Source organism: Paroedura picta, chromosome 10 (genome assembly GCF_049243985.1).
Source record: "Paroedura picta isolate Pp20150507F chromosome 10, Ppicta_v3.0, whole genome shotgun sequence".
NCBI classification, from domain to species: domain Eukaryota; kingdom Metazoa; phylum Chordata; class Lepidosauria; order Squamata; family Gekkonidae; genus Paroedura; species Paroedura picta.
The window spans coordinates 85019977-85035440 of NC_135378.1; the positions used below are offsets into that span (position 1 = coordinate 85019977).

General features: G+C 51.3%; 1 protein-coding gene across 1 annotated transcript; it reads right to left on the reverse strand.

Annotated features, from left to right (window-relative positions):
* Positions 1-1736: 1736 nt before the first annotated feature.
* LOC143819505 (5-hydroxytryptamine receptor 7-like) lies at positions 1737-13436 on the reverse strand. The gene is made up of 3 exons (XM_077301214.1): positions 13323-13436; positions 11069-11626; positions 1737-3944 (listed from the first exon to the last, which is right to left on the reverse strand). The coding sequence occupies exons 2-3, from the start codon at positions 11575-11577 to the stop codon at positions 3173-3175; spliced, it is 1281 nt and encodes a 426-aa protein (XP_077157329.1). The 5' UTR covers positions 11578-11626; positions 13323-13436; the 3' UTR covers positions 1737-3172.
* Positions 13437-15464: the final 2028 nt, after the last annotated feature.

Genomic DNA, 15464 nt, shown 5'->3' on the forward strand with positions numbered 1-15464 from the left:
GGGAAACACGGAGTCAGAATCAATATGGGAGATCAGAAGGGAGACCTTGGGCTAGCCACAGTTCTGTCAGAGCTCTCTCAGGCCCTCCTACATCACAGGGTATCTGTTGTGGGGAGAGGGAGGTTAGGTGATTACAAGCCGCTTTTAGATTCCTTCGGGTAGTAAAAAGGAAGATTCCCTCCAGTAGGCATGCTTCTCATTCTTGTGATCCTGATGAAGAACTCTGTGCTTCTCCTTATGGAATGGCATCTTGTTCTTGTTTGCCCACTTTCCCATCATGTTCAGATCTCACTGGCCTCTATCTCTATCTTCTGGGATGCTCATGACTCCTCCCAATTTGGTGTCCTCTGCAAATGTAATGCCAAGTCCCTCCACCCCCTCATCCAGATCCTTGATAAAAATGTTGGAAAGGAGCCCTGTGACACCCCACGGCTGACTTCAATCAGACGAAAAAACATTGGGTATGGTTTTTGCGTAAAAATGTTCGAGAGCCAAAGTTTCTTTCCTCAGAGACAGGTATCTGAAGGAGGGAGTTTTTGCTCTTGAAAGCATCCCCTGGACCCGTCAGAACTGGGAGGGCTTCAGTTATACCCCAGTTCAAACCAGCATTAGTTTTGGAAACCAGTTTTCAAGGGGAATTCTTCACAGCAATGTGGAATAGAACAGGCAGGTGTGTCTTAATCTATCCCTGCAGGTCAGCTGTGAGCCCAGATTACTACGGGGAAGATATGGTACAAAAATCACTAGAACACGATGCCACGGATGAGCAGTATGCTTTCTTTAATTTGAACGGTTTTAATTACAAGCAGAGTCATTTGCCATGAACCCGTAACACAGCGGTTCTAGAGTTGTGCTAGAGTTCAGCCTGATGGGCTGCTGGTGGAGGGACGTTTTCGTGTGGCTGGGATGTGTGTTTCATGAGGAATCATGGTTTCCGAACAAGCCCCGGCTGAGAAAAGGAAAAGGCAAAGAAAGAAAACGAGGCTGAATTTGTTTTTCTTCCTGCCCCCCCCCTCCAATCTTCCCTCCTTCTTGGAAAATATTTGTGGGCATACGTGTGCTTACAGATCTCAATGTGTCTACTGTGTACATCAGAAGTATATACTATTAGGGACAAAACCCGTTGCCTTCAGGAATACATTGGGTTCTGGATTGGGGGGGGGGGGGGTGGAAGAACTCTGAGGATGGCCTCTCCCTCCCCCCAAGACCTGGAAAGGCTGCAGGCTGGAGGCCCCCCCAGGAAGGAAACTCTCCAGCAGGGGCAGCTCTCACGCAGCAGGGATCTGCAGCCTCCGAGCCTCGGAGGAAAGTGGAAGGAGGAGGGGGTGGTCAGGGGTGGGGGATTGAAGGCAATTGGCTGGCTGCTGGACAGACAGGCAAGCCGGTTGGAGGAGGAGGCACTCAGGGGCGGGACAGCCGCCCTGAGTGGGCGTTAAGCGCTGAGTGGCATTTAAGCCATGAGACCAGCTCCTCCTCCTGGACCTCCCCAGAAAATATTAAGTGCAACAGATGGAGGAAATAACTTAGAATAAACTCAACCAAGTTTAATTCTTCAGATATCTGAAGAAGTGTGTGTGGACATGAAAGATGATGCCCAGAATTAAATTTGGTTGCTCTTCAACAGTCAGAACACAGTCAGAGTAGTTCAGCAGTGGCATAGGCTGCCTAAGGAGGTGGTGAGCTCCCCCTCACTTGCAATCCTCAAGCAAAGGTTGGATGCACACTTTTCTTGGGTGCTTTAGGATGCTTAGGGCTGATCCTGCGTTGAGCAGGGGGGTGGACTAGATGGCCTGTGTGGCCCCTTGGAATCAAACTTTGTTCTGTTGCTTCAGTCCAGCATAGCAACCCTCCTGAATGGATAATGAATCCACTTTCCCAGCTCTTCAAAAGCACAAAGAACGGACACTTTACATGACCCTTTTCAGATATGATCCTTCAGTTATGTGTGTCTGTCTTCCTTCAAGTCTCAGGTGATTTTAGCCAAACACTGATCTTGAACCAGCAACCTGAGAGGGCCGGAGGGGATCTCCTTTTGTTTGGGATCACCGTTTTTTTGAATAATAGTGGTAGAGACCATTCCAGAGAAGAACATGATGGGACTATCAGTGATTCTGACCTTGTTTGCCTTCCTGATTCTTGTCCAACTGCTGGAGGCTGTGAGTCCTCTTGAAAGTTTCCTATGCCCCCTTCCAGCTGCTAGACTTCAGCAGATTTGCTTAGATGACTCCATCAGGACTAGAAACTTGCTTTTGTTTATAAACAGATGTGGCAAGCATTGCTGTTTCTGGGTATGTGAGGTGTTTTACATTCTCAGAAAGCGCCAAAAGGAAAAAAAAAAGATGATTCTTGTTATTACAGAACTGCAGAATTACAGGAATTATCCTGATAACACTCCAAAATCTGCTATGTGCTTACAAGCTTGGCTCTTTTCTTACTCGGCATTTAAAGCTGGGAATTTAAACATTCCTTTGCCCCAGTTATTGCTTTGCTTCCTGGTTAAGAACCAGGGTAGCCCCCACCAGGGAAATACCGTCCTTGTGTGTATGTGGGTGTGTTACAGCAGAGTGAACCTGTCTGGTAGTCACCTAGGGTGAGTCTAAGCCATCTGTAGGTAACTAAACAACATTTTTTGCAAATTAGCTGGTTCTCATTTCCCCCCCTGCCTGCATCACGTCATAAGAAGATCAGTAAGTATTGTTTATGGACTTCAAGATATAAAAGGGAAGCTAAAGAAAAGTTGCCCTTTGTTAGGGAGATTTACTCTGTTGATATTGTTTGAAAGCCAGCTTGGTGTAGTAACGAACAGCAGCAGTTCTTAATCTGGCAAGCCGGGTTTGATTCCCCGCTCCTCCACATGCAGCAGCCAGCTGGGTGACCTTGGGCTAGTCACAGTTCTGTTAGTGCTGTTCTCACAGAGCAGTCCTGTCAGAGCTCTCTCAGCCCCATTTACTTCCCAGGGTGTCTGTTGTGGAAAGAAGAAGGGAAGGCAATTGTAAGTCGCTTTGAAACTCCTTCAGGCAGAGAAAAGCAGGATACAAAAAGGACTTTTCTTCTTCTTGTGTCCTACCCTAGTCTATGTTCCTTGGTGAGACACCAGACATTTCCTCCGGCAAATGAGCACACGGCCAAGTTCAAAACCCTTGAAAAGGAAAGTCAAAATGGCCCCGGAGTCTTAAAGGATGCACTCTTGCTTCTCCGTGGCTTTCAGGGCCTCGTGCATGCTCGCCGCGGACAGCCTCCTGTTGATGTTCCGGTAGCTGCACTGCAGCAGGCTCCAAAAAGTAGTCCTCAGATCTCGGTTGAAGAGCGCGTAGATCAAAGGGTTGACCAGGGAGTTGGCGTAGCCCAGCCAAAGGAAGGTCCTCTCCAGGCGCAGGGGCATGCAGCTGCAACGGCTGCCGCAGATGAAAGGCCGGGCCGTGGACATCAGGAAGAAGGGCAGCCAGCAGAAGGCGAACGCCCCCACAATGATCCCCAGCGTCCGAGCCGCCTTCTGCTCCTTCTTGAAGATGGAAATGTTCTTGCGTTCTTGGCGGAGCAGCTTGGACAAGGTCGCGCACTCCTCTGCCGCTTTGTCCCGCTTGGTGGTGCGCTGGCCGCGGAGGCCGATCTCGATGCAGAACACCTCGTCCTGGTCGTGGGGTCGGGAGAGGTCCATGAACCGGTGCTTCTCCGTGCTCCTCTTGGCCGCCTTGTAGATCCTGTTGTACATCACCAGCATGACCGTCATGGGGATGTAGAAGGCCACGCCGGTGGAGTAGACGGTGTAGCCAAAGTCCTGGCTGATGAGGCAGACCCGCTCCACGGTGACGTTCTTAGCCCAGCCAAACAGAGGGGGGAGGGTGATGGAGGCGGACAGGAGCCAGACCACGAAGACCATCTTGGCCATTAGCTTCCCGTCTTGTCTCACGGGGTACGTCAAGGGGCGGGTGATCCCAAGGTACCTGGAAAACAAGGATCAGGAGTCGTTAAGCTGGCTCCGTTTTTATTTTTCTCTCTTAGGATGCTGGGTGCAATGGCTTCGGTGCCGGTGCAAAAATTGGTCCCGCTATCAGTAGCTATTTTTTCTGGAAGGCCCTATCAGAGTAACAATATCGCTTGCCCAAAGAAGAAGAAGAAAGAAACGGGGCATTTTGTGTCCCTGCAGTGACACTGTAGGTGGGGGGCAGGAGCCGGGCCTCGAAGGCTTGGCTCTTCCAGTATGCATTGAACGGGCCTGGCCCGGCCGGACATCTAATATCTATGGTAACAAGGAAGGAAATACAGAAAAATCAACATTCCCTTGCTGCGGGCCATCAGAGGCCCTAAAGCAGGTATGGGCCGGGAGTGGACCCGGATGGTGCTGGTGGCATGCGTAGGCGGGGATTAGGTCCGTTGTTCTGCAGGTGATGGCCCATCCTTCCCTGCCTGTGCTTAATCGGTCTTGGTGAGCACCAAGAAAGTTATAGACCAGAGCCGTGGTGCCCCTGGGTACCATGTTGGGGACTCCTACCCTCAACCAGAGGTGATGCAGCGAGTCAGCCATGTGCCCTCCATCCCACAAAGCCACCTGCCAACATGCTCTGCTGCTAATGCGTGATTTCTCCGTTGAGTTTTTGATTCTGATTTTGCAAATGGGGGAAAGAGCTGGATTTGGCCCAGGGGCTTCCCTCTGCCGACCTCCTCTTAAGTTCCCCATCGACAGCTGGCTCATTGACTTCTAGTTCACACACAGTCTGAACTCTTTACTCTTATGCTTTATTTCTTGTGCCCTAAATATCTCCCGGGGGGGGGGGGCACAGAACAGTGGCCAGTGCATTTGCCATGATAGAAAGAGTCACATGAGCTGAGGCCCCACAGGCCGGAATTACCGTTTCCGACTGTTTATTTCATCTGCGTTTTGGGCAGAGTCTGGATTTAGCTCGAGGGATCCAATCCCGAAAGTAACACCTCATTTGAAAATAAAAATTGGAAGCTTTACATGTGCCAAGTGTGAAAAGCAAATGAAAACAGAGATGCCACGGCTATTTTTACCGGCAATGCCCTTAATTGGCGCGAGAAGTTTACTGGGAAATTCACCAGCGGTTCCTCGGGACTTCAAACCCATCCAAAGGAACGGGATCGGATCCAGAGGCCCTGGGTATCTTTGGCATCAAGGGGTCAGGGCTGAATGATGCCCAGGGAACAGATTCATTGTATGAATAGCACCAAGTTACACATACCCTGTTCATGCTTTATACATCTTGCCTAGAATATTAAACATTTCTGCTCCCTTTTGGGGAAAGGGACCTGTGACTTTTGAACACACACATATAAAGCTGCCCTTGCCTGAATTAGATCCTCGGTTCATCAAGGGCATGGGTAGTCAAACTGCGGCCCTCCAGATGTCCATGGACTACAATTCCCATGAGCCCCTGCCAGCGTTCGCTGGCAGGGGCTCATGGGAATTGTAGTCCATGGACATCTGGAGGGCCGCAGTTTGACTACCCCTGATCAAGGGCAGTATTGCTTACTCAGGCTGGCAGCGTCTCTCCCACCATCCCCTACCTGGTCGTTTTAACCGGAGATGCCAGGGACTGAACCTGAGATCTTCTCAGGCCTGCAGCAGCTCTCTGGCAGAGGTCTTTCCCATCACCCTCTCACCTGATCCTTTTCATTGAATCACAGGGACGGAAGGGGCTATACCGGCCCTCTAGGCCAGCCTTCCTCAGTTTTTTTACCCTTGAGAAGCCCCTGGAACGTTCTTCAGGCTTCGAGAAACCCCAGAAGTGGCGCAATTGGGCAGAATAGGGTTGGGAAGCAGAGCTGTGGACACGCCCACCTCAGGGCCCCTCCCCTTCCCACCCCCTCCAGACCCATCATGGGCCATGGGGGGACGATCGACATGTTTAAATGTTTAAAAAAATAATTTATATTTACATATTTAATATATAGTTAATATATTAGTATATTATTTATTTATTTGATTTCTATGCCACCCTTCTATATGGCTCAGGGCGGTTTACATCCAACATGGGGAGATACATGGAACGAATTAATATATAGCATAAACAAATGCAACAACAACAGTAATCTAAATAACACAATTTCAGTGATCTTAAACAGTATAACAGGAACGGAACTTAGCTGAGGCCCTTACAGAGGACATATAGATTTAATATATAATTCATATAATATATTTATTTCTTGTGCTCTTAATCTCTCCCAGGGGGCACATACTGGGCCACTGGGCCAGCGCATTTGCCATGATTGAAATATATACATTTTAATTTATATTTTACATAAATTTTAAAATTACATTAAAAATTAATTAACTCCAAGCCATTCGGCCTGCAAAACGGAGCTCTTCCGCCACGCAATTGGTTGGGGCCAATGACTTCTAGAAGAACATCAAACTGGCCCCCTCCCACAAAAGCCCCCCCCCCAGTCCTCTCCCTCGAACAAATACACAAAGCAACAGCTGCAAGGGAGCTTCCAGAATCCTAGGCATATGACCATTTTAATTATGAACTGTTTTAAGGATTCATGTTCTAATGTAGTCATACGTCGTCAACTGCCCTGAGCCAGTATCCGGGAGGGGCGGTTATATAAATCCAAGTAATAAACAAATAAAGACTCAGAGAAGAGTTGTGGCCCACATGGTCTTGGCTCACCTAAGGCCACAGGTTCAAGCCCTGGCATTTCCACTCCGGTTCAACAATCGAAGGCAGCAGGTGTTTGGAAAGATGTTTCTCGGCTGGAGGCCCTGGAGAGTCCCTGCCAGCAGACGGCCAAAAGGTCTAACCCAGGGGTAGTCAAACTGCGGCCCTCCAGATGTCCATGGACTACAATTCCCAGGAGCCCCTGCCAGCATTCGCTGGCAGGGGCTCCTGGGAATTGTAGTCCATGGACATCTGGAGGGCCGCAGTTTGACTACCCCTGGTCTAACCGAGCAGACAGCAGCTTCGTATGTCCATAAGAACTGCTGCTGCCGTCGAAGCAGACCGTCCTGGGCCAGGGCCCAGGGATGGAGGAAGCAGATACCAAAGCTCAGGAGAATCCATTTGGGCAGGAAACGAGTTGCAGTGATATCATCGGCTCACATGGCTCCGGAAAGGAAATAGAGAGATAGAGAGAGAGTGTGGCTCAGTGGCAGAACCTCTGCTTGGCACGCGGAAGGTCCCAGGTTCAATCCCCGGCATCTCCAGTTAAAAGGACCAGGCAGTGGATGATGGCAAAGACCTTGACCTAAGACCCTGGGGAGCCATGGGGAAGGACTGTGGCTCAGTGGAAGAAAGGCTGCTTGGCATGCAGAAGGTCCCAGGTTCGATCCCCGGTCTCTCCAGTTAAAAGGACCAGGCAGCAGGTGATGGGAAAGACCTCGGCCTGAGACCCTGGAGAGCCATTTCTGGTCTGAGTAAGCATTACTGACTCAGTCTGACCCAGTATAAGACAGCTCCCTGGAGGAACCACCTAGATTTGTTCACTTAGGGAGTGTCCATGGCTCAGTGGTGGAGCCTCTGCTTGGCATGCAGAAGGTCCCAGGTTTAATCTCCAGCTAAAAGGACCAGTAACGACCCTGGTATTCCTTGGAGGTCACCCTTCCAAGTGCTCTTTCTAGTCTTAGGTTGCCGGCTTCCAGGCGGGACCTGGAGTTCGCCATCAGTTAAAATTCTTCTCCCCAAGACACAGACCGCCTCCCCTGAAGAAAATGGGCTTTTTCAGAAGGCAGACTGTACGGTTTACCATAGATTCTCAGTGAAATCCCTCCAAATCACCAGGAATTCCCCAGGCAACAAATTAGGGATCCAAAAAAATAAACTGTGCAGGCCAAAAAAGGCAGAATGGAAATCAGGCAAAGGTGTGTGAAATCTTCCTAATTGCTCTTATTTGATTAAGTCACAATCACCAAGTAAATCACTGGGCAAACAGCTGTTTCCAGGTTTCTCCAGCAGTATTTCTAGTGTGCCAAAAACATAAAGTTACAGTTATAAGGCAATACTTCCTACATAAACCGTATATTAAACAATTGAAATAAAAGCAAAATAGTTACATGGGAAGCTTGCACACGGCTTTCGCTGATTTCCATTCTGCCTTTTTTTGCCTGCATGGTTTTATCTTTTTTGACTGTTTATCACTGTGTACGTCCAGTTTTTTTGGTTGTTACAAATTAGGGATGCCAGCCTACAGGGGAGACCTGGGGATCTCCTAGAATTACAGCTCATCTCCAGACTAAAGGGATTGGTTCCCCTGGAGAACATAACAGGGATGCCAGCCTCCAGGGGAAACCTGGGGATCCCCTGGAATTACAGTTCATCTCCAGACTAAAGGGATCGGTTCCCCTGCAGAAAGGGGCTGCTTTGGGGGGCGGGCTCCTTAGCATTATCCTCCCCTGAGGTCCCTCCCAGCCCCAAATTCGGCCACCTCCTGGCTCCATCCCCATAGTCTCCAGTTCTTTCCCAATCCAGAGCTGGCCACCCATGCTGAAACGGGCATTCCTCTCCCAATCCCTCTGCAAATGTGTATCTGCAGCCTCATCCGACTACAAGTTCTGTTTCTGAGGCAGAGCAATCCTCAGGGGTAGTCAACCTCCAGATGTCCGTGGACTACAACTCCCATGAGCCCCTGCCAGCAAATGTAGTCCATGGACATCTGGAGGACCACAGGCTGACTACCCCTGCAAGTGAAGCCACTGTGTTTTCTACAGCGAGGCACAAATAAAGGCCCGGGAAAGCCAAGCATGTCCCCGCAACGGGTGCTGACATCCGATGACCTCTTGCCAACCTTAAATGCTCGGGGCGCGTCGCTGTCCCCTGGAACTGCTCATGTCGGAAATGAAAATGCAGAATCCGATCGGCCATTTCCAAGTGGAGAGGCATTTGGCAGTTCATGGCCACGGAGTAGGTAATCGCTTCCTTTCGCCCCTGAATTTCGCCTTTTAATAAGCATCCTGTGCTGCAGAGCCAGAGTAGCTAAACGGGGATTTTTCAAAGATTGTGATCTACCCTGAGCCACAGAACGTGACTGAGCTGGGCAGGGCAGAGGGAGGAAGAAGAAGAAGAAGAAGAAGAAGAAGAAGAAGAAGAAGAAGAAGAAGAAGAAGAAGAAGAGTTGGGTTTTTATACTCCACTTTCCACTTCCCGGAGGAGTCTCAAAGCAGCTAACAATTCTCTTCCCTTCCTCTCCCCACAACAGCCACCCTGGGAGGTAGGTGGGGCTGAGAGAGCTCTAACAGAACTGCTCTATGGGAACAGCTCCAACAGGACTGTGACCGGCCCAAAGTCACCCCGCTGGCTGCATGTGGAGGAACGGGGATTGAAACCCGACTTGCCAGATCTGAAGCTACTGCTCTCAACCACTAAACCAAGTTTTCACACTGCTTGATCTTCTTCCAGCAACGGGGGCTCTGTATATGATTATTAAATATGTTAAAATTGGGTTTTTTTTGTATATCCAGAATATATTAGTAAGCGTTCCTTTATTTTATGGTGTTTATTAGATTACAGATAGAAAAATGGTCCTGCTGTACCAGAAATAACAGCACGTTCTTAGCAAATTGCAGAGCCAGGAAATGGAACGGCCATCGACAGAAGCAAAGTAAGGAGTCATTACTAACGTTTTGTTTGCACAGATTCATAATAGAGTTGTGTGCAAATTACTGCCCTGCCACCCACAAACATTTATTTATTTTTTATTTATTACTTGGATTTCTTGCTATCGGTATTTCTTACTATCGCTACTGGCAAGCCATCGTGTGGTGGGTTGCAACAGTAACCCTCCCCCCGCCAATAAAAGGATAAAGTTTCAACATTAAAACCCGCTCTAAGGTGGCACTGAACTAAAATACCCCCCCCCACACACACACACACACCTGCTCAACAACCACCCAGCGCCTCAGGGGTATGGGGGAAGCCTGTTGGTCTGGCCAAAAAACCACAACTTATATTGTGTTCGTATCGGTGTGTGATTATACTGACTCTGATGAAGATCTCACTAATCAAAGTTTTTTGTGTTTATGGTGTACGTGTAAGACCAATATGTATGTGACCTCCAGGGAAAAGAAGTTTTCCCTTTTTATGTTTCTTTAACATTTTAAATTCTCTTGAGCTCTGTCAAATAAGCTATTTATTTAACATAGTATTATAATTTTGTGTCCTTCAGCCTCTTTGCTCCTCATCTTTCTAGTGGGGACAGATACCAAAATTCTCTTTGGAGAATGTTCATAATCTCAGAGGGATGCCGACCCACTCGCTAGATGGCACTGGAAAACTGCCCAGGGCTCCTGAGGGCAAGGGGCACCAAAATGGGCAGCCAGCAGTGCCCCAGCTCCAGATCCATGACAGGTTGGCCAACAACTTGGGCTTCACCCTGCCCAGACATTGAGCATCCATGTGAAAGCTGGCCTAGGCTACCAAAACCCTTGGGCTGAACTGGGAATGTAGTGAGCCCGCCTTTCCAAGTTGGGACATTTTTGTGTGTGTTATGGGGGGGGGGCAGGGTGAGACAAATGGGAGGTATATTGATCTGAACGTGCCTAGCAAATCAGTTTCAACAAGAAATATCATGAGCTCTGTTTTGCTGAACTCTCAGGTCTACTTCATTGAGAAGTCAGCGGGGTTGTGACAGCACTGAGTGTTGGAATATGTAGTGTGCCTGATTCAACAGCAGATGAAGAACGCCCTCCAGGGGGCATCGGAGGAGATGTGCATTTAGCATAGTTAGATTAGGGCCTTCCTGAGGTTTTTCAAATAATCCCATCTCGTGTCCTGATTGGCTCACTTGGAGACTTCCTGCTCCTTTGAGCGCACTTCCTCCCTGCTTGCCTCCAGAACAGTTAGTCAGCTAGACTGTTAGAACTCTCTCTCTCATCTCTCTTTACAAGAAAGGTGATGACGGAGAGGACCATCCTGATGACCACTTTCTCCGTCTCCCCATACAAAGCCCTGAGACAGCTCGACTCTGGGGTGGTCTATAAATCAAATTATAACAAACTAAATAAAGCTATCTATTCTTTAAGCAGCCGGTGCTTCACAACTCCTTTGCATATTTAAATGCTGTCAATGCAGAGAGCCCGATGCACACATCCACAGACACACCTGCCCGTCCTTACCTGTCCACGCTGATGACGCACAGCGTCATGATGGAGGCTGTGCAGCACATGACGTCCATGGCGATGAACACGTTGCAGAAGACCTCCCCGAAGAGCCATTCTCCTCCGACGAGGTCCGTGACGATCACAAAGGGCATCACCACCAAGGCCACCGATAGATCGGCGGCCGCCAAGGAGACCACCAGGTAGTTGGAGGGCTGGCGGAGCTTCTTGACGATGCAGACGGAGATGATGACCAAGCTGTTGCCGGCCATGGTCAGCAAGGTGATGACGGAGAGGACCGTCCCGATGACCACTTTCTCCGTCTCCCCGTAGAGCAAGATCTCCTCCCCGCAGTCCGTAGCGTTGGTGGCATTGGAAGGGATCGAGTCCGGTCCGGCTGGGTTAGGAGGCCCCTCGGTCATGAATGGAGCTGGGGGGGACTTGTGGGTGGGATCCGCTCGCTCAGCGGCCTCCACAACGAGAAGATGCTGCTGCAGAAACCGATGGGGGCCGATCCTGACAAACATGCTTTGAACTGGAGAAATGGGAGGAGCTGACTGGGTGTCTCGGGGTCAGCTGCAAGAAGAAGGGGGGAAAGGGCAGTGAGAGGCAGACCAGGGGATGCCGGGATTTTGCATGGGGAATAATTCCTCTGCCTTTATCTGTTGGAATATACGACATCTGTAGCATGCATGATTCAGGAACATATGAAGAATGTCCCACAGGGGGCAGCGGAGGAGATGTTTATTTAGCATAGTTAGAATGGGGATTTCCTGACGTTTTTCAAGGAATCTCCTTGTGGGTCCTGATTGGCTCAACAGGAGACTTCCTGCTCCTTTGAAGGAGAAAGAGAAGGGGAAGGGGAAGGGGAAGGGGAAGGGGAAGGGGAAGGGGAAGGGGAAGGGGAAGGGGAAGGAGAAGGAGAAGGAGAAGGAGAAGGAGATGGAGATGGAGATGGAGATGGAGATGGAGATGGAGATGGAGATGGAGAAGGAGAAGGAGAAGGAGAAGGAGAAGGAGAAGGAGAAGGAGAAGGAGAAGGAGAAGGAGAAGGAGAAGGAGAAGGAGAAGTTGGTTCTTATATGCCGCTTTTCTCTACCTGAAGGAGGCTCAAAGCGGTTTACAGTCGCCTTCCCATTCCTCTCCCCCCAGCTGGCTGCATGTGGAGTAGGAGCGGGGGATCATACCCGGTTCTCCACGTTACAGGCTGCTTCTCCTAACCACGACACCAAAATGAAAGATCCATTTTGAAAAGTGAGGGATCAGAATATAAAAAATCTCAGCTAGCAACCAGGTCTGAGCATGGGAGTTGGGTGGAAGGTCCCCCATGTAGGGAACACAACTGCCATCCAAATTGGGAGAGAGATGTCGAAGAGAAGAGAATTCTTCCACGCCACACCCTCAGTCAGATCCCTGTTCTCCCACAGCCGCGATTAATGCGTTCGAAGACTAAATGGAAGAGATTCATTTTGAGGTCTCCCCCGCCATTCTGTTTATATGTTCAGGGCTGAATGGAAATGCAGCACAACACACAGATTTTCATTTTACGGTCATCGTCTCTATGCACAGACACATAGAGCTCCTCCCCCCTCTCTCTCGTTTTTCGGCACCAACTAACCGGCACTGTTAATTGAGTGGGGTGCCATGGTTAGATAGGGACAGGAGAGACCTGGGTTCAAATCCCACCCCCGCATGGAGCTTGCAGGGTGACCCTCTCTCTCAGCTGTCCCTACCTTGCAGGGCTGTTGTGAGGATACAATGTGGGAGGCACGAACCCCATAGGCTTCCCTTGGAGAAGGAAGGGCGTTGGGTAAAAACCCAGCCAATAACGAAATCACACTAACCGATGTGTAGGCCAGGCTCTTTCCTCAAAATAGCACCCATGAAGGGGCCGAATATTATCTTTCCTCCAAGCGGCCTGTGTGACTTCCAAGACGTTTTGGCAAAGGCGAGCCAAGAGACTCTTTGTCTGTGGCAGACAGAAACCAAGGACCGATGCGTTCAAATGAGCAAGAAACGAGAAATCCAGAGAGCTGCACCGCAGTTCGGAGGCTACTGCGCAAAGAAATGCATTAATTGTGTTTATTTCCTTCCCTGCCTCTCTGGGGCCGGATTTCCACACCCTTTTGCTCCTGACACTCCACCAAATGAATGTTACTCAATGCATTGGCCATGAAATCTCTTGCATTTAGTCTTCCCACACACACACACACACACAATACACAAAGGAGATCTAGCAGACCAATGCCCCCAGTAGGAAGCAGAAACTCACCCTGTAGAAGCAGAGTTCCAAGGGAAGAGCCTCTGCTGCCGTTTGCAACTCCGGCAGGCAAATGTTTGTCTGAAGGCAGAGCCGGGGATGGGTTGGTTGGTGTCTTCCTTCTGAAAAGAGTTGGGGGGTTACCGGAGGTCAGGACACTTTCTGCAGCCGGGAAGGATTGTCAACTCCCCCCCCCCCCAGCCAGCCCCGAGCAACAGACGTCTCCCTGGCCGAGCCAGCGCCTGAATCCCCCAAGCCCCGTCGGGCGCAGCCCTTCCCCAAAGGCGCGCATAGGGCGCATGGAGAGAGCATCCGTGCGCGGCATGGCTCTGGAGGGACGCATCGCCGCCCCGTCGTTCTCTCCAGCGCCCTTCGGCTCTGGCCCACAGATCCCCCCTCTCCCCCCAATGGCTCCTCCAAACCCACCCGGCGCCCTCCCAGGACTTGGGCAACTTTTCCAGGCGCTCCGCGAGCGGGCTCCCGCTGGCCTCCCGGCACCCTCCCGCCCAGGCCGGGGGGAAGTGGTGGGCCGCCCAGCCACAGGCCACTTCCAGGCAGCGAGCCCCCCCAAGGCCAAAGAGGGGCGCGGGGCGCTTGCCGTTGCCTTCCCCGGCGGTGGCTGCCGGTGCCTGCCTCTCCCCCGCCTTCCCCGGGGGGGTTTCTCCTCCCGGTCCCCGGCAAGCTTGGCTAATGCTCAGCCGCTCCGACCGGAGAAGGAGAAGGAAGAGCAGGGACCCCCCCCCAGCCCTCCCCCCCCAGAGCTGTACCTGACGGGCAGCAGGCGGCGGCGGCGGCTCCGGGGACATCCCTGAAGGCAGCCGGGCGCGGGAGGCTCCTCCTGGCGCAGCGATCGCGGAGCCGCCGCCGCTGCCGACCCGCGCCTGGCGCGCACCTCCCCTCCCCTCCCCTCCGCGCCTCCGCACACTCCCCGCGCCCGCCTCCGCCGCTCCGGCAGCTCGCGGGCGGCCCCGGAAGGCTGGCCGGGCAGGGAAGCTCCGGAGGAGAGAGATCCAAGCGCGGCGTCCGTCCACCCCGCAGCCCTGCGAGGTAGGCTCAGAGGGGGACCAGGAGGAGCGCGTGGGGGAAAGGGGAGCACGCGCAGAGTCTCGGCTTGCCGGCTGGAAACCGGCGGGAGAGATGGGGGTAGTGGGGAATCCCCAGGTCCCGCCTGGAGGCTGGCAACCCTAGCAAAATCCCTTTTTGCACACCAGAAAGACCACCAGCTGGCAGAGGTTCCCATGCTCCCTCCTGTACAACAATCCTGGAGCCGGGGGGGGGGGGGGGAAGCATGGGACAAGGTTTCAATCCCTGCTCCCTCATGGAGGTTGGCTGGGTGACTTTGGGCCAGTTGCACACTGTCAGCCGAGCTGGAGGCTGTGAGTGTACAGGTACAACATACACAGCCACCTTGTGAGGTAGGCTCGGCAGACAGTGTGCTACTGGCCCAAAGACACACAGGTTTCCTGTGCTCATTTATTTATTAGGTCTGCTAGTCACCAATAGGGTCTCATGGTGACGGACCATATTGAAACCAATAAGATAAAAACAACATAAACCCAGAACAAATATAAAATATTCACCTTAATAAGCAGCCTGACCCATGCAGAAGAAGAAGAGTTGGTTCTTATATGCCGCTTTTCTCTACCCGAAGGAGTCTCAAAGCGGCTCACAATCGCCTTCCCTTTCCTCTCCCCACAACAGAGACCCTGTGGGGTGGGTGAGGCTGAGAGAGCCCTGAGATTACGACGACGACAACTATGATGAAGAAGACGAAGAAGAAGAAGAAGAAGAAGAAGAAGAAGAAGAAGAAGAAGAAGAAGAAGAAGAAGAAGAAGAGAGTTGGTTTCTAGATGCCACTTTTCTCTACCCGAAGGAGTCTCAAAGTGGCTTACAGTCGACTTCCCTTTCCTCTCCCCACAACAGACACCCTGTGAGGGAGGGAGGGGAGGCTGAGAGAGCCCCGATATCACTGCTCGGTCAGAACAGTCTAACAGGGTTGCGAGGAGCCCAAGGTCACCTCGCAGGCTGCACGTGGAGGAGTGGGGAATCAAACCTGCCTCCCCTGAAATCAGCTCCCCTGGAGTGAACAGATGCCACCCCACAAACCTCCACGAATTTCCCCGACCCGAATCGGCCACCCCTCTGCCACCAAGT

Coding starts and splice junctions, on each gene's coding strand:
- LOC143819505 (XM_077301214.1), bottom strand. CDS start 11,577: ATGTTTGTCAGGATCGGCCCCCATCGGTTTCTGCAGCAGCATCTTCTC. Junction 3,945..11,068: donor TGCGTCATCAGCGTGGACAG/GTAAGGACGGGC, acceptor CTTGTTTTCCAG/GTACCTTGGGATCACCCGCC.